The sequence below is a fragment of the Erythrolamprus reginae genome, chromosome 3, assembly GCF_031021105.1.
Source record: "Erythrolamprus reginae isolate rEryReg1 chromosome 3, rEryReg1.hap1, whole genome shotgun sequence".
In the NCBI taxonomy this organism is placed as follows: domain Eukaryota; kingdom Metazoa; phylum Chordata; class Lepidosauria; order Squamata; family Dipsadidae; genus Erythrolamprus; species Erythrolamprus reginae.
The window spans coordinates 110,576,549-110,600,482 of NC_091952.1; the positions used below are offsets into that span (position 1 = coordinate 110,576,549).

The 23,934-nt window shown below is 44.7% G+C and overlaps 1 protein-coding gene across 1 annotated transcript in view; it reads left to right on the forward strand.

The window, feature by feature from the left end:
- The first annotated feature begins 6,941 nt into the window (after positions 1-6,941).
- The window catches only part of LOC139165374 (mucolipin-3-like), a 40,911-nt gene continuing 23,918 nt past the window's right edge, over positions 6,942-23,934 (forward strand). Inside the window, exons 1-12 of the mRNA XM_070748564.1 lie at positions 6,942-7,163; positions 9,793-9,969; positions 11,114-11,267; positions 13,437-13,521; positions 13,599-13,695; positions 16,089-16,188; positions 16,941-17,053; positions 17,144-17,293; positions 17,818-17,919; positions 18,041-18,163; positions 18,535-18,741; positions 20,610-20,754. Of these exons, the coding sequence (XP_070604665.1) occupies positions 6,942-7,163; positions 9,793-9,969; positions 11,114-11,267; positions 13,437-13,521; positions 13,599-13,695; positions 16,089-16,188; positions 16,941-17,053; positions 17,144-17,293; positions 17,818-17,919; positions 18,041-18,163; positions 18,535-18,741; positions 20,610-20,754 (1,675 nt within the window). The remainder of the gene's footprint in view (positions 7,164-9,792; positions 9,970-11,113; positions 11,268-13,436; positions 13,522-13,598; positions 13,696-16,088; positions 16,189-16,940; positions 17,054-17,143; positions 17,294-17,817; positions 17,920-18,040; positions 18,164-18,534; positions 18,742-20,609; positions 20,755-23,934) is intronic.

Consider the following 23,934-nt stretch of genomic DNA (forward strand, 5'->3'; position numbering starts at 1 on the left):
AACTCTATGCATACATTTACTTCCTCTGGCTCTGATTTGGCAATTGAAGTCAATAAAGAGAATGTTTAGCATTATATTTGATAAGTTGACTGCAACATTTATATAAATAATTTGGTTTTGCATGGGTTTTACTGTATCTTGTGAGATTATGAGCATCTCTATTGGGTTGGCAGTATTACAGGATCGATATGACATTAATAATCCTGTGGAATAGACAGTCACCTTGTACAAATATGATAGGTCCCACAAAATAATTTATATATGAAAATATTTTTGTACTGCTTTAAAATGAGCACAACATTATGTCCCATTTAAATGCCAGTGTCAAATGAGATAACAATGATTTTCCTCCCATTTATCTTAATATATCAACTGTGCATTGGTGCTTTTTGAAAGAGAAAGAGATGAATTGAGGAATCTGCCACATATAATATAGATCCTGGACCAGGGAAGAGGAGGGAAAGATAAGGGAAGTGAGCTACTGCTTTATAGATTAGCTTCTTTGTCCTTCGTATGCACAGGAATCTGTTCTCCAAATATTGCTTCTTTTGTTTGCAGAAGAGACAGAGTAACGACACGGACACAAGAGCTGGATTTAAACTGGGTCATTTTAATTAATAATAAATTAGCATAATTTATTCAACTAAATTAGCATAAATTAACATACCCAACTATGACCCAAACAATGGACCTGCAGGGTCAAACAATTGCTTCAGGGTCGGAAAGATGACGTCAGATAAACTTCCTGGGCAACTTATGGGCGTAGCTCCCTGATAGTCCAGGTGAGGGACCCCTCCCTCACCTGAGACCCTGCCATGAACTTGCATGAGGGGGGTCCCGCCGGCTAACCCCTAACAGGGGACTTAAAGGTGCAGGACCCAAAGACAGGTTCCCCCCAACTGCTCAGGTCGCTTCCACCACAAGCTTGGAGAGAACCTGTCAATCATCCCCAAAGATGCCCAAAGGAGAACATGCAGTTGCTAAACCACCACCCAGTTTTCCGCCCCTAACCTGCCATGGAGCGGGGGTCAGATCTCTATCTTGGCCCCCCGACTCCCCCCTCTAGCTGCGCCAGCTCAAGCAGAGACCGCTGCAGGTCCTGTAAGAAAATGGCGTCCCCCTGTTCTAACAGGTGAACGCCATCGGCCCGGTAAAGCCACAGCCGATCTACAGTGATGAGGGGATGGGCCACTACAACCCCACCTAGTTCCCTGACTATCCTGCCCAGGGCCTTATTTACTCTACGCCTGACCTGGTGAATGGCCCTAAGGGAAATGGCGTCCCTCCACGTGATCCTCGGGAGGATCTCTGACCACACCACTTGCGTGGTTGGCCACACCGTGCGAAGCCGCCACAGGTCTTCGCTCACCTGGATGATCAATGGAAGACCCCCAAGCAGGCACAGGTCATTGCCACCAAGTTGCAAGACCAGCCATCTGGGCGCAGCAATGGGATGCCGCCCTCCCAGCAACATCGGCAGGAGTCCCTCCCACCGCATACCTCTTCGGCCCATCCAAACGACCTTGACCCACCGTCCCACTAACAACTGGGTCCCGATGGCGCTTCTGGCTGCTGAGCGGCCGGCCCAAAATATCATGCTGTGGCTGCACAGCAGCGCCGTCGGTTTCGTATTAGCATGGGGACCTGGAAGAAGACACAGAGAGGTTACCTAGCCTAAGCCCTGCCCAGAATCCTCAGCGGGCCTAACATAACCCAAATATGCCACTGACCGCCAGCGGCCGATCTCCCGAATCCGCTGGGCCGGGAAACCAGAAAGTGCCGCGCTAATGGTGGCGCCGATACGGAACGAATGCGTTCCATAGCCGGCGGGATCCATGCCTACTTGAGCCATTGCCCTGGACACTAACACCCAAAATTGATAACGGGTCAGAGGGGTACCGTCCAGATGTTTAAAAAGGTACCCTTGCCCCGATCCCCGCAAGCTACAATAATGCTGTAAGGTGGCCACCGGACACACAGACTGGTCGGTGGCCACACTGAGCTCAATACAAACCCCTCTGTGCAGCTGATCAGTCTTAGAATGCCTTACTACAAGGGATACCCCCCCTGCCTAATGGCTAGATCAGCATACTGGAAGGCACGGAGCGACGTGTCAGCTTGAGAGTAGGCCATGGCCTCACTGACCCTGAGGGCCCCAAAAAACATGACACAAGTCCTTGCCCTAAAAAGACGGGCCTCGTACAAGGAGGCACACAGACTGTCTAAAGCCTGATTAATCCAGGACAGCTGCTGAACCGTCAGGGCCTGACGAGTGTCACAAGGGGCTCCCAGTCGCTCCCTCATCCAGCCTTCCAGCATCTTCCGAATGCGGAAGTCACCAGAAAAATCTGTAAACCCCCCCGCCTTGGACAGAAAGGCAAAATTCTGCCAGGTGCTCCACTGGGACAGGCCAACTATGGGGGTAACCCCTATCCTGCCTGAAGTCCCCAAACTCCTTACCTGCATGCTGGTAAGCCCTCAGGGTGCCCGGTGCTACCGAGAGGGCGATAGCCCTGGAGGCCTCATCTCTCCACCGCTCAGGAGCCCGCCCAGGCTCCAAAGGTGGACGGGGAATGCCTCTGGCGACTCTCGGGCCCATGGGGCCAGGGTCCGAAACCTGGACAACTGACCACGGGACAAGGTTTCAGTAACCCCGTTATCTAACCCAGGGACATGCCTAGCCAAAAACAATGTGTTTAGGGACAAGGACCTGTGCACAAAATGGCGGACAAGCCGCATGACCCTGTCGCTCTTAGAGGACAGGGCGTTCACAACAAGGACAACCGCTAGGTTGTCGCACCAAAAATGCACAGTCTCCCCCCAAAGCTCTAGGGCCACTATCAAGGGGAAGAGCTCCAAAAAAGTCAAATCCTTAACCAATGAAGAGGCACTCCATTCCGGAGGCCAAGCCGACCAGCACCACTGGTCACCTAACACTACCCCAAAACCACAAGTCCCCGCGGCATTGGAGCAGAGCTGCAACTCAGCTTCCAAAAGAAGCTCGTACCTCCAAAAAGACAGCCCATTAAATAGGTATAAAAACTCCCGCCACACGCAGAGGTCAGCCCTGACCCCTGCACATAAGCGGGTACGATGATGGGGCAAACGGAGCCCCTTCATCGCAGTATATAACCTCCTAGAAAAGGCCCTGCCCGGCACCACGACTCGGCAGGCAAAATTAAGTATCCCAGCTAGTTCCTGGAGCTGCCGAAGAGTGACCTTCCTGCAGCCCAGAACTGTATCGAGCTTACCCCTGATTTTAGTCAACTTATCCAGGGGCAATCTAGAAGATTGCTCCTCTGAGTCCAATTCAATACCGAGGAAGGTAATCTTGGTGGCGGGGCCTTCGGTCTTCTCAGAGGCTAAAGGCACCCCCAACTGAGCGCAAAGGGCTTCGAAGTCCCGCATTAGAGCAAAGCATTGCTCTGAACGCGCAGGCCTCGCCATCAACAAATCATCAAGGTAGTGAACGACTGAGCCCAGACCACTGCGCCTCCTGAGCGCCCACTCCAAGAAGGTGCTAAAGCTCTCAAAAAGAGAGCATGAGACAGAGCAACCCATGGGTAAAGCCCTGTCCACATAAAAACCACCTTCGAAATGGAAGCCCAACAGCTCGAATTCGTCTGGGTGTTTGTACTTGCAAAAGGGGTGAAAACACGCCCCTTTCACCGCAAACTCATGACAGGCAGGGGAGGCTCCCTTCCCCGCTCCCCCTGTGGCCGCCTTGGCCGGCGTGGAAGCCGTGGGTTCTTCCTCCATATAAAGACCGGTATCGGTCCTATCACACCCTTCCTTACCGGACATATAGGTGGCCTGGAACCATAGGTCCGGCACAACTATGTCCCAGGGTAGTGAGCGGTCAAAAGCCACCCGCATCCTAAAACCCTTGTCATAATGGCGCCAGATGGTACCCTTATACTCAAAATGGGCCCTAGCAATTAGGTCGACATATTTGAGCATAGCAGCGGCCCTAACCGGCTGCCGCTGAATCACGACTGAGGCATAAGTGAGGAAGGCGTATAACCACGAACTAAAACACTTGCTAACTTTAGTCTTTTTGGGCTTCTCCCCGGACACCAGATCCTTGTCCTGCTTAGGGACCTCTCTGTTCAATAGGGAGAAGAGGTCCACATATTCCCCCCTCCAAATCGTCTCCTTTACAGACGGGTGGAGGTGGAACCCCAGGGGAGTGGCTGGTAACCCGCATGGAATGGCACCCACCTTAACACTGGCCAATGGGTCCCACACCGTGGAGGGCCCCATCCCTAACACCCCCAGCCCCGGTGGGTACACGAAAGGGGGCGGGGGCATAATAGCGGGTGCTGGATGGGTCCAACCCCCCGCCCCAAGGCACCCCGGGCCCCAGTGGCAAAGTTACACCTTGAGGGGGCGCCACCGCCGACTGAGCCGGTGGGGACCAAACCTGGCCGGACGCGCCTGAAGGGGACCCCAAGAAACTAGCTCCACTCCCCAAAACCGGCGGGTTAAACCCTGGACCGGGTAAGGGGAGGAGCGATGTGGAGGACATGTGTGGTGCAGCCTCACCTGTCCCATAGGGGGTCGAAGACATCCACGGGGGGCCCATCCTTGAAGGGCCCTGTAACGCCGCCATCTGCCCCAGCTGGGCCATCAGCCCGGACTGGGCCACCTGCCCGGACTGGGCCACCTGCCCGGTCTGGGCCATCTGCCCGGTCTGGGCCATCTGCCCGGTCTGGGCCATCTGCCCAGCTTGGGCTGCCTCTTCTTCTGGCGCCCAACCCAGGGCCGCCGGCGCATGCGGGAGGGGCCTGCCCGGGCCCGATCCAGACCGCCAATGCTCCAATTTGTCGAGCCTCTCCAGGACCCTGGCCCAAGGAAGGGAAGGAGAAAAATCAAGTTGAGGGGCTGGGGGCACAAACCCCACCACCCCCACTGGTGGGACCGCTTCAGGGGTCCCTTCCAAATGAGCCAGAGCCCGGGCTGAAGGCCGCAAAGCCCTCCTAGGCCGCACCACCGGTTGGGCCGGGGGGGGCCGAGCTTGCCTCTTCTTTGGAGCCATCCCAAATGAAAAATATAAGTTTAATGATCAGAATTAACCAATCTACCACCTAAGCACTATGGCCACAGGCCTAACCAGGGAGAGGCCTGAGTGACTAAAAGCCTGAAGGAACACCCCCCTCCAGGGGAAGAAGAACCCCCACCTGCTACTGCCCCCACTGCGGCCCCCCAGCTGACGCTGTTCACCAGGGGCGAAACGACCACTGAGCAGAGCCCCCCCTTGGCCACCAAGCCCCCCCGCACTTGGGAGGGAAGCGCCAAGCAGCTCCTCCCCAATGGCCCCCAAGCCCTTGCCCTGAGAGAAAACCCCCGCCGCGAGTACTACCAATCCCCCTCGGGCCTGAGAGGGACAAAGCGGCCACCAGCGGCACGCCGCCATGCTGACAAAGCTCGCCGCCAAACCGCCGACACCGCTGGATGAAAAGCCTTCTCGCCGGACTCAGCAAGGCCAACAAAATGGCGGCCGCAAAACGAGGCTGACCAAAATGGCCGCCGCAAGCAGCACTCAGCCGAGTGTCTGCTACTTGCTGACTGTCCGGGCGAAAAGGCCGAGCCCGGGCCTATGCGCCCTTAAATAGGGCCGGTAAGCCCCGCCCGGACACGTCAGCATGCAGGCCATGCTTGGCCTGATTCTCGGCCGAAGTCTCGCCTCGCGAGACTTCGGCCGAGCTCCAAAATGGCAGCCGCCAGGGGTCCGGTGTCTTCCCGGCCCTCCTGCAAACTGTGCCAGTGGGGTGAGTCCGCCGGCGCTATTTTCATAGCAATACCAGTAATGCAATTATATTTCTTGAGCATCATACAATTCTCAATAATAAATTCTTTGAATTTAGTTAACCTGGTTTTCTGGTATCTTCAGTATTGAAGATGTTGATAATATCTTGTCTTCATTCTCACAGTGGATCTACTTCCTATCTATTGTCTTTCTACCCAGACATGAATGGAAGAAAGCTCCATTTTTCAGATGAGAGACCTGCCTCTGAGCACACTTATTTTGGAATGGAGCTACACCTGCTTTTAACATTGTTGTTGTCCTCTACCAACAACTTGTAATACATTAAGGCCAATGTTGCAAATACAGAACTAAATAATTCACATGCCTTCTGTGGAACTAGAGGGTCAATAGAACTAGAAGGAAGTTTAAGCAGATTCTGTGACATCTGTACTCTAAGAGCAAACAGAATATATTGTAATTTCTAGGGTTCCTAATATTAAAAAGCCCAGGAAGTTTATGGAACTCCCTCAATGTGCTAAAGTTTCTTAGCTCACAGCATTTCAAGGAATTGGACTTAAAAATTGGTTCTGTGACTTTTCTCTGAAAGTGTGATTTGTATGACGGTAAGACATAGAATGGAGTTTCATATAATACACATGTCTTAAAGAACCCACAGTTATTCATTATTGGACTTCTAGACCATTCAGAAGTCGTGATTCTCAGCCATTTTATGATGGTGCAGAAATCAAGCAAGAGCCAAGGATAAATTTGCACGTAAGAGAGGGGGAGGATGGGAGAAATGTGGAAGATTTTTTTGAGAAATAACTCTTGAAACAATATCCTGTAAAATCTTAACAGGAAAACTGATAAACAAAATAATGTGTTTATGGAAAAAACCTCCTTATGTTTGGTTCCAAAAATAGTGCTTTCTATGATAGGAACATGAGAACTGTGGGAGAACTCATTTTTATTCACTGTTAATATATTTTTCACTGCTGTGATTAGTTGATGAAATAACATCGATGAGCTATAAGTTGGCATGGAAGGTGCTATAATACTTGTAGTTTGGAGTTGAAACTCTCATTGTTAAAGGAGACAATCACACCTTGAGTTTTAGATATGCTCACAAATACATGCATAGCATTTTTGGTTAATCATTCCAATATTGCTAATGTTTTTTTCTGTTCCAGCAATGGAAAATATTGAAGTGCTTGTAGGCAGCTGCAGTACTCAGGATGATGAACATTTATACAGTGTAAAAGATCATGCATCAATGTGCCAGCTTCTGGAAGATCAGTTAAGAAGTAACCTTAAATTTTTCTTTATGAATCCCTGTGAAAAATTCTGGGCCCGAGGAAGGAAACCGTGGAAGCTGGGCATACAAATTCTGAAAATAGCTATGGTCACTATCCAGGTGAGATACACAGCTGCAGTACAATTATTACTTACACATTTTTAGCTACTGCTATATAAATTCAAGAAATTATAACCAGTTGAGTGACAACCTCTGATTTACTGCTTCTTTAGAGACTTGTGTTTTTAGAACCATCTGTACGGTTGGTATTTGAAACTTTCAGACCTTAATACAGGCAGTCCTCGACTTATAACCATTTGTTTAGCAACTGTCTAAAGTTACAAGGGCATGGTCATATGATTAGAATTTGGGCGCTTGACAGCCAGCATATACTAATGATGGTTGCAGCATCCTAGAAACATGTGACCTGCATTTGCAGCCTTTCCAGCTGGCTTCCAACAAAGTCATTCCAACAAGCAAAGTCAATAGGGAAAGCTGGATTTATTTAGCAACCGCATAATTCAATCAATTACTGCAGTGATTCATTTAAAAACCATGCCCCCCCCCCATTTTTAAAAATAAAATCAGGTACAACTCATGTAATAATTGCCTTGCTTAGCAACGTAAATGTTGGTCATAATTGTGATTGTAAATCAAGGACCATCTGTAAGTATTGAAATGACCTGTGTTCTTACACACTGAATATTTTGGAAGAAAATATTTTTGTCAAGTATTTAGTATTGACAAATTTAATAATATTATATGTATCTTCATCATATGTTCTCCATCTGTGTTGCAAAAGAACTTTCATAAGTGCCATCTCGTTTAGGAATTATAGAATTTTTAGTCCAAATATTTGATGGATGCTGGATTGGGGTAATGAACAGAATAGGCTATTAGTCAAGTGGAGACAATGAACAATATCAAGATTATAGTTGCAGTTTCATTTCATTATTATATATGTCACTCTTCAGCCTCCTACTAATTAAATGCTCATTGTTCACCAACTACAGTGGAACCTCGACATACGAGCAGCTCTACTTACGAGCTACTCGAGATAAGAGCTGGGAGGGGAGCGACATTTTTGTTCGCCTCCCGAGCTCACATTCGGGATACGAGTGCCAAGGAGCTGTCTCCTGAAGCCGAACACTAACTTCCGCTTTCGGCTTCAGGAGACAGCTCCTTGGCGCTCGTATCCCGCGTGTTTTAAAAGGTTGCAGCCGGCCTGGGGGGCTCGGGGGCTTCCCCCCGAGCCCCCCAGGCCGGCTGCCACGTTTTAAAACACGCGCGCTGCTTCGCAGCTCTCTGCTGAATCCGGAACGCTAACTTCTGCGTTCGGATTCAGCAGAGAGCTGCGAAGCGGGGCGGGTGTTTTAAAACATGGCAGCCGGCCTGGGGGGCTCGGGGGGAAGCCCCCGAGCCCCCCAGGCCGGCTGCAACCTTTTAAAACACGCGCGCTGCTTCGCAGCTCTCTGCTGAATCCGAACGCGGAAGTTAGCGTTCCGGATTCAGCAGACAGCTGCGAAGCGGGGCGGGTGTTTTAAAACATGGCAGCCGGCCTGGGGGGCTCGGGGGGAAGCCCCCAAGCCCCCCAGGCCGGCTGCCACGTTTTAAAACAACCGCCCCGCTTCGCAGCTCTCTGCTGAATCCGAACGCGGAAGTTAGCGTTCCGGATTCAGCAGACAGCTGCGAAGCGAGCCCCCCAGGCCGGCTGCCACGTTTTAAAACACCCGCCCCGCTTCGCAGCTGTCTCTGAACACTAACTTCCGCGTTCGGCGGCAGCGGGTTTTTTTGTTGTTGCACGGATTAATTGACTTTACATTGTTTCCTATGGGAAACAATGTTTCGTCATACGAGCGTTCCGACTTACGAGCCTCCTTCCGGAACCAATTAGTCTCGTAAGTCGGGGTTCTACTGTATAAGGAAATCTGTGTGTTCAGAATATAGTATGAAAATGTCCAATATGAACTATACTAATATTATATTATGTTTTTATTCAGCAAAACAGATCCAAGATCAAAAAGAATAAAATAGTCATGATATTGAACTGGGCTAAATTATAAGTGTAACAAGAATATAGTTACATAAATATAGGAGGAGTCTTTGACCACTGAATGAAAATAAAAGTTGTAAATCAGAGTGATGGTACCCAGCTCTTTTTTCCTATATGTTCAATTCCTGATTTATTTACCTTTCACACTCTCAGGGTAAAATGAAACTACCAAGAGAATGAGTAGGGAATGGTGGTAGAACTACTGTATTTTTCGGAATATACAGATAAGAGGCACCCTTTTCCTCCCTAAAAGAGGCTGAACATTTGGGTGTGACTTATACTTTGAATGTTACTTTTTCAAAGTTTTTTTCCCCAGCCCTAGCAAGGTGCTGACAATCTTCTCTGCTTCCTATGCCCTCCGAAGAAGGTTTTTTCCAGCCCTACGTCTTTGCAGGCTTGCTTTCATTCCTACCCCCTCCTAAAAAGGCTTTTTAAGCCCTAACCAGAGGATTAAATAATGTGTTCGAGCTGAACTGACTAAGAACACTAACCAGATGAATACCTGATAGGTAGATTCCCCCCCTCTATTTTACTCCCCCGAAACTAAGGTGCGTCTTATACTCCAGTGTGTCTTATACTCTGAAAGATACGGTAGCTACGAATGCTCCCTCAATTAAAAAATTTAATGTACTTGTGGTCAGAATGGACTTTTTGAGTATTTTAGCTGAAGAATTCCCTTTCTATTGATATTTTCAGCTTGTAGTTTTTGGTTTAAGCAATCAAATGGTGGTTACATTTAAAGAAGAAAACACGGTATCCTTTAAGCATCTATTCCTGAAAGGCTATATGGACAGCATGGATGACACCTATGCAGTGTACATGCAAACAGAGGTCTATGACCAGATCTATCTATCTATCTATCTATGTATCTATGTATCTATCTATCTATCTATCTATCTATCTATCTATCTATCTATCTATCTATCTATCTCTATCTATCTATCTATCTATCTATCTATCTATCTATCTATCTATCTATCTATCTATCTATCGGCTGTATGTTCCAGCATAAGTCTGGAATGACTCAAGCAATTTTAAACAAACTTGGTTCACAGATGATTTACCCTCTGGAAACAAATACTGTGGGAGTAAGACACCCTAGTATCCCTTACTGTGTGTGTGTTCCAGCATAACTCTGATACATCTGGGCCATTAATGAGAGCGAGTGCAGCGTCCTAGAGTGGACATTGTCTATGATTCACTTCTGTCACAGCTTCCTCTAGGAAGCCAGCCATGACATTTGCCCTCCACTGGGCCAATGGGAAAGCACTTGATATTCCCTTCTCTTGACAGAAGGTGGGCCAAAGTGCCATGATTGTAGAAAGGGTGGGAAAGAGGAGTGCATTGGAGTGGGGAGGGACAGGGCAGGGGTGATGGGCATGGGGGTAGGGAGAAGAAAGGCCCCTCTCAATGACTCCCTGTTAGAGGCAGACGACGCCCCCTGGTGGATTTGGGGCAAAGTGCCAAGATTGTAGAAAGAGCGGAAAGAAGATCACATGGGAAGGGGAGGGCAGGGGTGAGAGGCATGGGAGTAGGGGGCAAAAAACCCTTCTCAATGGCTCCCTGTCAGACAAATGCTTTGAGGTCTATAAATACCCGTGTAGCGCTGGGTTTTCAGCTAGTATTTTATAAAATATTGTACACTGAACCTAAACTAAGCTTGAAAAAGCCAAGTCATTATATGTAAAGCAGATATGAATGGAAGGAAAATCACATTGGTTTCCTATACCATAGAGCTTACATTGGCTCTAATGAGGCAAGAGATGCAGACCTTTTAATTCCATAGTAACCTCATGAGATAAAGGTAACACAGGCAATTGGCCCATAAAAATGAGGTTTTCTATGATTGAATCCATTTCACCGAGTTTTATTTGAACCTTAGTCTTTGTAATTCTATTCATGAGATCAATAAATCTGAAAAGCAGTATGTTCCATCGAAGACATTCTCTTGCGTCTCCAATTAGTTCAGTTTTAATTATCAGGCCGCTCCATTAACTGGTTGTACCTTGTCACTTAGTTCTTACAGCTGCGTGCTAATTCGGTTGAAAATCACGCCTACGAAAAGAAAGGATCAGAAGAGATGCCCATGGCAATATGTCAGTACTTCTACAAGAGAGGAATTATCAGCCCTGGAAATGACACTTTCGATATTGACCCAGAAATTGAAACTGGTGATATACTGAACAACTCAAATCAGATAGATTGTTTCTGTGTGTGAGAGAGAAAGAAAGGAGAATGAGAGTGGGGTGGGCGGAGGTCAGAAAGAGAGACAACTTGAGCAAAGTCATAGTGTTTAAAAGCAAACACATAGTAATTTCCAGTATCATTACAATATAATGGGTAGACACTTCAGATATTTTATTTGTACAGGAAGAAATTCAACTACTGCAGATAGTCCTCACTTAGCAATTGCTTCATTCAGTAATAGTTCAGAGTTACGACAACAGTGAAAAGGTATATTTAAGACCAATCCCTGAACTTGCAGCTATTGCAACATCCATTGTTACCTTCTCAGCTTGTTTCCAACAAGCAGAATCATTGTGGAAAATGGCAGGAAGTCACAAAAGTCACATGCCATTTTGCTTAACAACCTGAGGGGATTTGGTTAATGACTGCAGTGGAACTGTCATGGGATGTTTCACTTTATGACTATATCACTTAGTAACTGTGATTAGTGAGGACTACTTGTACATTAGAGTCTTGTTTAAGTCATGAAAACTGCAGTAGTGGTGCTTCATTTAATTCCTTGCCCCATTTCATTCAAATGATGTCAGCTTCCGTCAGACCTAATATATTCCATATAGATGTACATTGTTTATATCTATGGAGATTCTCAGTCATCCAGGTTATGGTTGTCCTGAAGGTGCTTTTTCAAGAAGTAACTGGACTTTCTGGTTTTTCTTTGAAGATGTTTTGCTTCTCATCCAATAAGCTTCTTCAACTCTGAGCTGAAGAAGCTTCATGGATGAGAAACAGAACATCTTGAAAGAAAAACCAGAAAGTCCAGGTGCCTCTTGAAAAAGCACCTTTAGGGTGTACGTGGTTTAGTTTCCAAGTGGCCTGATACCCTACTGATAAAAATGGCTGACTCATAGCCCAGTGTGTTGACTTTATTGTATCTGAAGCAGGTTCTTCATACTGGTAATTATTGAACAGAGTTAAGTGTGCATCTACTTGCAAGATACTGTAGTATAATCAAAATTGAAGCAATTGATGTCCCTCATCCACAAATGTGTCTTGCCAACTCAACATTGCAAACATCACCAACACCAATTGGTGATTCAGGTTCATGGTGAACTTTACTATTAGGAAAAGTGAGGCAGTGCCCTCAGACTGTAGACATGTGATAGAAAGCATTAGTAACCTGTTGGATGACATAAATGTTTGCTGTGTGGATTATTTTGCGCTCTTACTTTTGCCCTGAAGTATTGAAGAAAATGTCACCTTACAATGCACTTACAAATCCAGTTAGCTTACCTGCCTGAGCCATTCATGTTTATGTGCTTTAGGCAAATACCGAAATATATTGGCTGACTCTACTGGCCTCTGAAACTTTGTGAATAAATTTGAGTGGACCGTCTTAACTGTTCAACATGAATATTGATTACTGAACATATAGAATTATTGGTAGTGTCTGTTATGAGAATTCAGAAGCATTGTGACTTATTTTTGGAGTTTGGAAATAGTGACATAAATAATAATCTCTTAGCGAACTAATGTAGTAAACATATGTGCACAACATTTCCAAACAATACCAAAAGCTGAATTCTGTAAGGATATCTTAGCTTAAAACTCTTGGGTATGAAAGATATTAAAGGACTGTTGAAAGATTGAGGGTCTTTTCTTGATATATGTATGCAATTACATGAACCAATGTGTAATATACACAAATAATTACAGTACAAGCACTTTCTGAATTACTGTTTCTTCATTTTATTCAGATGGAAGTAATTCATAACTGCATTGAAACATCATTCTACAGTCATAAGTAGAAGGGCCTGTAACCATAGAAATTAGGGTATTAGGGTACTGATCTGTGGATCAAGTATAAAATTTCCTTTTTGGGTTTATTTTTAACAAGCAGATATTTTCAGGGATTCTTTATCAAATAAGAATTCCCATAAGGCAGAAGTTCAGTAAATATATGCATTAAATTAATGAAAAAACATAGCTGCTTTTTTCTTGCAAGTATGAAGAAAGATTTTACATCTCGTATTATTTAGATAAGACTACTAGTGACCAGACTGGATTTAATTTCCTTATTACTGATTTTCTGTCTTCCTCATCTTATTAAATATTGAGTATTTTCTATATGCCGTAAAGCATCTGTCTTCCCACAGAGTGTCTTTATGTGGAGCCAATACTACCTCTGGAAAATGGGACACTGAGGAAGACTCCTTTCAATTTCACTTTGGACTTCCAGAGGTGAGGAGAAATGAAAGGTGCTGGCATTCTTGAATATTTTTGGTAATGGTGAAATAAAGCTCCGGTCTCTGTTCTAGACTTGTAACTCTGACACTCACGTTCAAACTGAAGGCCATTAATCTCCAGACCGTTCGACAACATGAACTCCCAGACTGCTATGATTTCACACTTACAGTAAGTACAAAGGTGGAGTCCTTGGAACTTTCTGAGCTTGGTTGTTTATGTACAGATAAACTAGGAAGCAAGTAAAAAAAATTGAACTGATGAAGACTTGTAATTAATCATTTTCTGAAGGGCAGGTTTGGGATGGGAGAAATGGGCCAAATTGTGTCAGCTTCTTCTTAAAGTGGACTATTGCAGTATATACATTAGCAACTTAGAAGTATATAATAAAGTGAAATGATAACGCTGAAGCTAATCAAGAGGCAGGCACCAATGATTTACTGCTACCAGAGATTTGCCTGCCCACAGCTGCAAATACCCATTTGGTAAATCAGCTATTCTTTGTGTGTTTGTGTGTGTGTGTGTCCTACAATTCACATTAATTCTCGCGGTAACTCACCTACTCTTCTTTTAGTTAAGTTCAAAACATAATTCTGTATAGTATTAGCTTTTTGACAATAATGGTATCCTTCTGCACCGGCTGGAGGGGTTGGGAGTGGGAGGCACTGTCCTTCAGTGGTTCTCCTCCTACCTCTCTGGCCGGTCGCAGTCGGTGTTAGTGGGGGGCCAGAGGTCGACTCCTAGGTTTCTCCCTTGTGGGGTGCCTCAGGGGTCGGTCCTCTCCCCCCTGCTATTCAACATCTACATGAAACCGCTGGGCGAGATCATCCAAGGACATGGGGTGAGGTATCATCAATATGCGGATGATACCCAGCTTTACATCTCCACCCCATGCCCAGTCAACGAAGCGGTGGAAGTGATGTGCCGGTGCCTGGAGGCTGTTGGGGCCTGGATGGGTGTCAACAGACTCAAGCTCAACCCGGATAAGACGGAGTGGCTGTGGGTTCTGCCTCCCAAGGACAATCCCATCTGTCCGTCCATCACCCTGGGGGGGGGAAATATTGACCCCCTCAGAGAGGGTCCGCAACTTGGGCGTCCTCCTCGATCCACAGCTCACATTAGAACAACATCTTTCAGCTGTGGCGAGGGGGGCGTTTGCCCAGGTTCGCCTGGTGCACCAGTTGCGGCCCTATTTGGACCGGGACTCATTGCTCACAGTCACTCATGCCCTCATCACCTCGAGGTTCGACTACTGTAATGCTCTCTACATGGGGCTACCTTTGAAAAGTGTTCGGAAACTTCAGATCGTGCAAAATGCAGCTGCGAGAGCAGTCATGGGCCTACCTAGGTATGCCCATGTTTCACCATCACTCCGCAGTCTGCATTGGTTGCCGATCAATTTCCGGTCACAATTCAAAGTGTTGGTTATGACCTTTAAAGCCCTTCATGGCATCGGACCAGAATATCTCCGAGACCGCCTCCTGCCGCACGAATCCCAGCGACCGATTAGGTCCCACAGAGTGGGCCTTCTCCGGGTCCCGTCAACTAAACAATGCCGGTTGGCGGGCCCCAGGGGAAGAGCCTTCTCTGTGGCGGCCCCGGCCCTCTGGAACCAACTCCCCCCGGAGATTAGAACTGCCCCTACTCTTCCTGCCTTCCGTAAACTCCTTAAAACCCACCTTTGCCGTCAGGCATGGGGGAACTGAAACATCTCCCCCTGGGCATGTTTAATTTATGCATGGTATGTCTGTGTGTGTGACTGTTAGCATATGGGGTTTTTTAAAAATATTTAAATATTTTAAATTTGTCTGATTGCTTATGATTTGTTTTTACATGTTGTGAGCCGCCCCGAGTCTTCGGAGAGGGGCGGCATACAAATCTAAGTAATAAATAAATAAATAAATAAATAAAATATTAACAATAATATTAATACTTTTATTATGCGTGTAACTATATTGTAATTGTACATTTTAAAAATTGTTTCTATTTATTTTTGGTTGACTGTGGCTGGTGATCAACTTGAATACTCCTCAGATGGAAAAGTGCAATAAAACCCAAATAGTGATAAGAATAGCAATATTTCTGAAACAATATTAAAAAGATGAAGACATTGGGTCATGTTCTCTTGTTAAGTTTTATTCGAGGATTATTCAGATATAGTCTTCCTTTATTCTATTTTTCCACCTTATTTTTAAACTGTTTAGATTTGGGGGAGAATGGTTCACTGACAGAACTAAACTAACTCCAAGCATTTTCTGTTTTCTACAAAACATGCTTTTTATATGCCATCACTGCTTCAAAGTTATACTTCAAGCTAACTATAAGACTTTATGGCTTTATTGAGAAGAATAGTAGATAGATAAATAGATGGATGGATGGATGGATGGATGGATGGATGGATGGATGGATGGATGGATGGATGGTAGGTAGGTAGGTAGATAGATAGATATAGATTTTGATTTTATTACCAAGCATTAGGCATAAACTATTCAGATTCTATCTGAACTAACGAGTGTTTAGAAATAAGAATAATAGCATCTTTTCTATCTCCACAATATCTACAGATACTCTTTGATAACAAAGCTCATAGTGGAAGAATTAAAATAAGCCTAGACAATGATATTGCCATCAAGGAATGTAAAGACTGGCATGTTTCTGGATCAAGTAAGCTTAAAAAACATACTTTTGTTATTACTTATTTAGTGCTTATTAGGTTTTATTGAAGGCCTAGTGATGCATGAAGTTAAATATAATATTTGCTATGATCTGTAGTAACTATATTTTTTAAAGTATGTTTGTCAACTGAGCATGCAATTTGAATATGTGTGTTACATCATTTCACCTATAGTCCTTAAAAAAGTATCTTTCTATATGGTTAATATTTACATTACTGGCGAAATTCAAAATTTTTCCCTACCAGTTTGGTGGGTGAGGTTTGGTGGGCGTGGCAAGGAAGGATACTGCAAAATCTTCATTCCCACCCCACTCTGGGGCCAGCCAGAGATGGTATTTGCCGGTTCTCCTAACTAGTCAAAATTTCCGCTACTGGTTCTCCAGAATCTGTCAGAACCTGCTGAATTTCACTTCTGATTTACAGTATATTAGAAGGGAATTCCCCACAATGGGAAATTTGCCCCAAGTGCAAATAACTATATAACGTGAGGGAGGAGGGGTCCTCTTTAGACTACCCAAAGTATGAAGCATTCATTCTTTTTGATGGCTTTGAATACTTTAATTATCCACCTCTCCCTGTATTGAAAAATTAAGTAAGATGGAGGCCTCTTCTCCATTATTAGCACTCTCTCAAGGCAATTTCACGAAGAAAATTTCCCCTCAGACACAAATGAGTATGTGTTCTATGAGAGTATCAGGTTAACTATTATGCATAGACAAGTAAATCAATCTTTTTTTCCCAGTACAGAAGAATACCCATTATATGATGATCTTTGATGGTTTTGTCATACTGACATGTCTTGCATCACTGATTCTCTGCACACGATCTGTAATTAATGGAATTTATCTACAAAGGGTAAGCTTATGTTTGTCAGTATCTCTTAATAAATTTAATTGCAGCTTTTCAATAGCAATTTCTCTTTTCTTGCCCTCTCACGTATCCTAGGAATTTGTGACTTTTTTCCAACATCATTATAAGAAAGAAGTATCTTTCTATGATCTAGTGGAATTTGTCAATGGATGGTATATCATGATCATCGTTAGTGACCTTCTTACCATAGTTGGTTCTACATTAAAAATGGAGATACAAGCTAAGGTAAGTGACTTGAATGCTGATTAGATGGCCTGTGTTCCAGTTTTGGAAGTCCCAATTGAAATCTTATTGACCAACCTGAATTTTGGTATTTTTATAGTTCACTTGAGTCTTCAACTGGGGAAAATGGTCACATTTAGAAAACTGCTGCTCCAGAGAAGGCATTTTTCTAGCTGTATATTTTACCTATCCATGGTAATATCATTAGAAATTAGAAATGAGCAGTATCTGTGCATATCATCAAAAGTCTATTAATTTGCTGTGCAATGCATTTGTGCTCTTTGTCCACCAGGAAACAGCCCTGACATTTTTAGCCCATTTCTTTTTAATGGAATAAGGTTTACTCACCTCCCAAGAACGGTCTCCTAATCTAGCAGAACTTTATGTCTCCCATCTCAGTGTCAAAAGAAAAGAAAATATGGTATCCCCAAGAGTTAAAATGAATATAAAAGGTCCTTTTTTTATGGGCACCCCACCTGAAATTCCGTTAGTGTAATTTATTGAACATCATCTTAATCTTCATATAGAGTCTGACAAGCTATGACGTCTGCAGTATCCTGTTAGGAACTTCCACCATGCTTGTGTGGCTTGGAGTGATCCGCTACCTCAGCTTCTTTAAGAAATATAATGTAAGGATCTTCTGGAACACTCATGCTCTTGGTATTCTTTTCTTTTATTACCTGGCAATGCTGAATATCTTTGGAAAGTCTAATGAGCATCTCTGGGTTTTTCTTGGGCCTTGTTTTTCAGCTGCTTATTTTGACTCTCCGTGCAGCATTGCCCAATGTCATTCGATTTTGCTCCTGTGCGGCTATGATTTATCTGGGTTATTGCTTCTGTGGCTGGATTGTGCTGGGCCCATATCATGCTAAGGTACTGTGAGTTGGATGTTTGCCATCTAGTTTTGTATCTGAAGGGTCTTGTGCAAATGTTAACAAAATGAGCACGCTGCCAAGATATCTGAAAGGGTCAGTTTATCACTTTAGTTATGTAACTATACATGATCACCAGAATATGGAGTTGTCACGTATAGGTATATATTCTGCATTATCTGAGGCATTGATGCACATTAATAAAATATTGTAATATCCAGAGATTTTCAAGGGCTGGTATTGAGTAAAACATGTAACATTTATTTGCAGTTTACTGTATTTGACCAGTATTTTTTAAACAACTTGAGCAAAAAATGGAAATAATTTTCTTTTCTTTTGTCTGTTTGTTCCTGAATATTTGTTCACTTCTAGTTCCATACCTTGAATATGATTTCTGAATGTCTTTTCTCTTTGATAAATGGAGATGACATGTTTGCTACTTTTGCAAAAATGCAACAGAAAAGCTACCTGGTGTGGCTGTTCAACCGGATCTACCTCTACTCTTTCATTAGCCTCTTTATCTACATGGTTCTGAGTCTCTTCATTGCCTTAATTACAGACACGTATGAAACAGTGAAGGTACATAAACATCACTATAGGATGTTACGTTTAATTTTTGAAATGTGAATTTCCAAAAGTTCTGAAATAGTTTTCTGAATATCAAATGATTTTGTTCATTTCATTAGTCTCTTGTGCAAACAGAGATATTGTACACCTTTGCAAGAAGTCAGCATAACATCATGACATCATCATACAAATGACACAGAGCTCTGATAAGTTCATATTTACTGCAAGTAAGCAAAAAAGGGCCATTTGCATGATGACATCATGATGCAGTATCATCATTTATTCGGTCTATGTCAAACTCACAGAGTCATGTTACCGTCATATAATGTATTGCAATGTTTCCCCCCTTTGCGGAACTGGGGTGGGCTTGGCCTGCGCATAATGCATCCAAATCATAGGCCATCTGTTCGATTTATTCCATAGCTGAGTGATAAGTTTTTTTTGTTTAATTTTTTTTTGTTAGCATGGTTTATCTGGTTCTAAAGAACTGAGCAAGTTCTTTAGAACAACCAAGACTGAAGTTTAAGGCTATAACCTATTGCTTAATTTTCCAACTCTACTTTAATCTGAACTACTATGCTTAATTTCCCTTGGGCAAGAGGACATGTACTATGATAACAGTTGTTTTTCCCTTCCCATTGCCTATAATATGAGGGAATCTCTTCAGAAGATAGTTTGGGTGCTCCAACTTCCTAATGTCCTCTGTAGGCCCTAAAGACAAAAAAAAAAAATGAAAAGCCCTCAAGCACTCTTCTTGCAATACTGACGTGAGAAGACCCCAGGAGCAAGACAAGATTTTAAGTTAATGTTATGTTTATATTGAATTACAAGGATATTCAATTCAACACAATTCCTATGATTTTTGTTGTTTTTGATGCAAAGTTGTGTCTAATTCATCGTGACCCCATGGACAACTTTCCTTCAGGCCTTCCTGTCCTCTATCATCCCCTGAAGTCCATTAAATCTCACGCTGACTGCTTCAGTGATTCCATCCAGCCACCTCATTCTCTATCATCCCCTTATTCCTTTGCCCTCAATCTCTCCCAGCATTAGGTTCTTCTCCAGTGAGTCCTTCCTTCTCATTAGGTGGCTAAAGTATTTGAGTTTTATCTGCAGCATCTGGCCTTTTAAAGGGCAGTCAGGGTTGATATCTAGGACTGACCGATTTAATCGCCTTGCAGTCCAAGGGACTCACAGAAGTCTTCTCCAGCGCCATATTTCAAAGGCCTTGCTCCCTCTCTATTATTTTATTACTGCCTTAGCAGCCATCCGCATCTTCAGGTAGCTAACGTACGATTTGACAAAGCAGATTTGGCTCTGGTTAGCTTTCATATCGGAAGTTGAAAAAATCTAGTGCTGTGGGAGGTTGAAAACCCATCCTGGAAGATGGCAGAACCACATCACTTTCTTACCATTCCTGGGCAATAAAACTGAATGGATGTATCCATGTAAATCACAAGGGTCCAGAGAAGATGGCTTTGCTCTTTGATTTCAGCATTTTCCTCTTCTCTCATATGAAAAAGTATAATTTGGCAGCATCATTTGGAAGACATCTGAATATTTCCTCCAAGGCTACTAGAGTCTGCCTGGAATCCTGAGGCTCAAAGTTGTGTTCCCCTGTCATTTCTACCAGGGTTTAAAGACCGATAAAATGCAGATTACAAGTTCACCCTAATTTCCCAATCTCATGTGGAAACTTGGGGGAAGGTGGATGAGAAATATGGTGCAAGAACCTCACTTTTCTACTTATTTAATGGCTTCTAACTCACCAGGAGAAACCTGACCTTTCCTATTTTCCCTCACCTCTCTTTAAAAATTGTGTTTTTCATAGCCATATAATATTCACTGGAGTTGTACTACATAACAACTTTTTTTTTTAGCATTACCAGCGTGAAGGCTTTCCGGAGACAGAACTTCATTCATTCATAGCCCAGTGCAAAGACCTGCCAAATTCTGGAAGATACAGATTAGAAGAGGAGAGTCCTATAAATATTTTCTGTTGGTGTAAAAGGTTGGTGACTAAAGGTCTGGGTGACAGATGCATCATCTGACAGCTTGGTTTCTTCAATATTAAATTAAGTTGGCTGCTATGAGAACAGAAAGCAGGTTAACAGAACATCAGTCTTGAATCTAGTGAAACTGTAGGCACTTTTTCATAAGCCTAGTGACCCTACGCTGGTTTGAAAGCTGCTCTGGATCCCCATGATTCCTCAATGTCATAGATAGATAGATGATAGATAGATAGATAGATAGATAGATAGATAGATAGATAGATAGATAGATGGATACCCATTTTTCAGAATTGCAAATGGTTAAAAGTGAAAGCAATTACTGATTTATTTTAAACTTTCTGAGGGTTGAGGAATAAAGATACCAGTGAACCTTTAAAATAATGGTGCATAAGATAACTTTGGTATTAGTTATACTTTTGTAAAGTGAGCAATTGTGATTATCCCCACTAATTCTTTGGGGTTTTTTAACTGTACAGTTTCTAACCTTGCACTTCTTATTCAGGGTGACTTATTTTTATTAAAATTATTTTCTTTAGATCAATAGATCTTGTTTGATTTATAAAATGGGACCATTTTGATTTCTTTCTCTTTATTATATTTTTGTGCAGCTGGATAACATCTCTGTACCTTTTCCCCTTCTTTTAGGTCTTAATAAAAACATTGGCAAAAATTGCTGAAAGTAGTTGGAGATTCTGGAGCTGGACAATCACCACAGATTCAGTAAGAAATCATCAAAGAGGAAAGAAAGGAATGAAGGGAAAGAGAGACAAAAAAAGAGAAAAAGAGAAAAAATAAATAGAGGAAGGAAGGAAGGAAGAGGAGGGGGAAAAGGGAGAAAACAGAGAGAGAGAGAAGAGGAAGGAAGCACCACAAACTGTGGTTCTAGACATCGTTTCAGAAGACACTTTGAAACAACACAGCAATTTAGGGCTGGAAGACATCTAGGAGGTCATCTAGTCCAACCCCCTGCTACAGCAGGAAAGCTTACACTATCTGGATTATTTTGGTGCCTCTAACAGAGAACAATTGCCAGAAAGAAGAAGGAGTTTACTAGGACAAGGCTGCCATGCAGAGGAAGGCAGAGATAGTCCTTAACTTATGACCACAATTGAGCCCAATTGAGCGTTGTTAAGTGAGTTTCGCCACATTTTATTCAATCCATGACATCTCTTGGCTCTAATAGTGATGTGCAAACTAGGGAAGTAAATCTGAAGGCATGTGGAATGTTTTAATGTACAGAAGTCAGAGTTAAATGTGTGGCAGAGCGTGAACTCTGGGTATGTTTTTTCCAAACGCAATAAGTGAGATTGAATATGTATTGCGGCGCAGGCGGAGTAACAGTCGGACACAAAGGTGTGGGTATAAATAGGGTCACTTTTATTAAACCAAACTCAAATTAACTATTTAACCAATTAAACCACGTGACCTGCAAAGGTGCATAAATCAAATGGGGGCGGAGTTAACTTTCCAACAAACTCAACTGAGCAACTCTAGGGCGAAAGCTCCTTGCTTGGGTGCAGGGTCAGGTAAAATTACACCTGCCCCCTGCCCAATGCCATGCCCCCACGGCGTGTGGGATGGCTCGCCACTGGTCTCTGATACACCCCAGGCAGCGAGCCACAGGAGCGACCCCCTCCCCGAACCCAAGCCGGTCGAGCCCTGTAATCCGAGAAGGAGATCGCCCCTCACCTCAGTAGAGGTGCCCCTAAAGGAGATCACACAGTTGCTGCTTACGCCCATTTCCGCCCCCTATCGGCCGTCCCCCCCCCAGTGACCTTGAGGGGGGGGCACTAGTTGGTGAGACCACCCCCTAACCACACTCCCACGCACAGAGTGGAGTAGGCGAAAAAACAGCCACAGTTCGGCCAATTCATTGTGACTGCAAAAAATTCCTACTCGGCCCCCATAAGGGCGACCCATCATATGCACCCTGTAACAGAGGGAGGGTGGGCGGGTGTCCCGCGCCGGCGGACAGGAGGCACTGTGCCATGAGGCAGCCCCTTTTATAGGGCTGCCTCCCTCCTGCCCGGTCAAGTGGGTGACCAACGCACCCAAACGCCATGCTGCGGCCCCCGGGGATGACGTGGGGGCCGCAGGCTCCGCCCCAACATGGTGGCCTCCTTCCCCGGCCCACGCCGCAACCCTCGCCGGCGGTAAGTCGCCAGCGGCATTGCGGCGCAGGCGGAGTAACAGTCGGACACAAAGGTGTGGGTATAAATAGGGTCACTTTTATTAAACCAAACTCAAATTAACTATTTAACCAATTAAACCACGTGACCTGCAAAGGTGCATAAATCAAATGGGGGCGGAGTTAACTTTCCAACAAACTCAACTGAGCAACTCTAGGGCGAAAGCTCCTTGCTTGGGTGCAGGGTCAGGTAAAATTACACTTGCCCCCTGCCCAATGCCACGCCCCCACGGCGTGTGGGATGGCTCGCCACTGGTCTCTGATATGCCCCAGGCAGCGAGCCACAGGAGCGACCCCCTCCCCGAACCCAAGCCGGTCGAGCCCTGTAATCCGAGAAGGAGATCGCCCCTCACCTCAGTAGAGGTGCCCCTAAAGGAGATCACACAGTTGCTGCTTATGCCCATTTCCGCCCCCTATCGGCCACAGCAGGGGGTGAAATTATAAATTTATTCCCCCTGCTCCCCCCCTGCACATGAATGTGCAGGCACCTCTGCAGGTCCGCTATGAATTTGTCATTCCCCTCGTCTGTCAAATGTACCCCCTCCCCTCTGAATAAAGCTAACTGGGATGCTCTGATGTTGGGGTGATCTATCACTCCACCCCCCGTCTGGAGTACCCATTCCTTCGCTACTCTGCTGACTCTCTACCTGGCATCCTCCACCGCCCTTGGTTCTTGGCATGCCTCCAGCACCTCCGTGGTAAAATATGGTACCACAACACGCGTGTGTCAGGCCACCTTTCCCACTTCACCAGCAACAGGTGGTTGCCACCAGTGTGCCACACAAAACAATCTGGGTCCAGCCCCTCACCGCTCCCCACTTTCCCAACGGAAGAGGCCCGTCTCAAATGGAGACCTCCGAGCTCAATCCCTTCCACTGAAGCCCCAGTGACTCAGCAACCTCCACATTCCTGAAGATAATGTTGCAGCTGTACATCCAGCCGACATGCCACGCTGTGGCCGCAGTTCGCTACTGTGGGCAACAGAAGGGCAGCTCCTTCGCACTT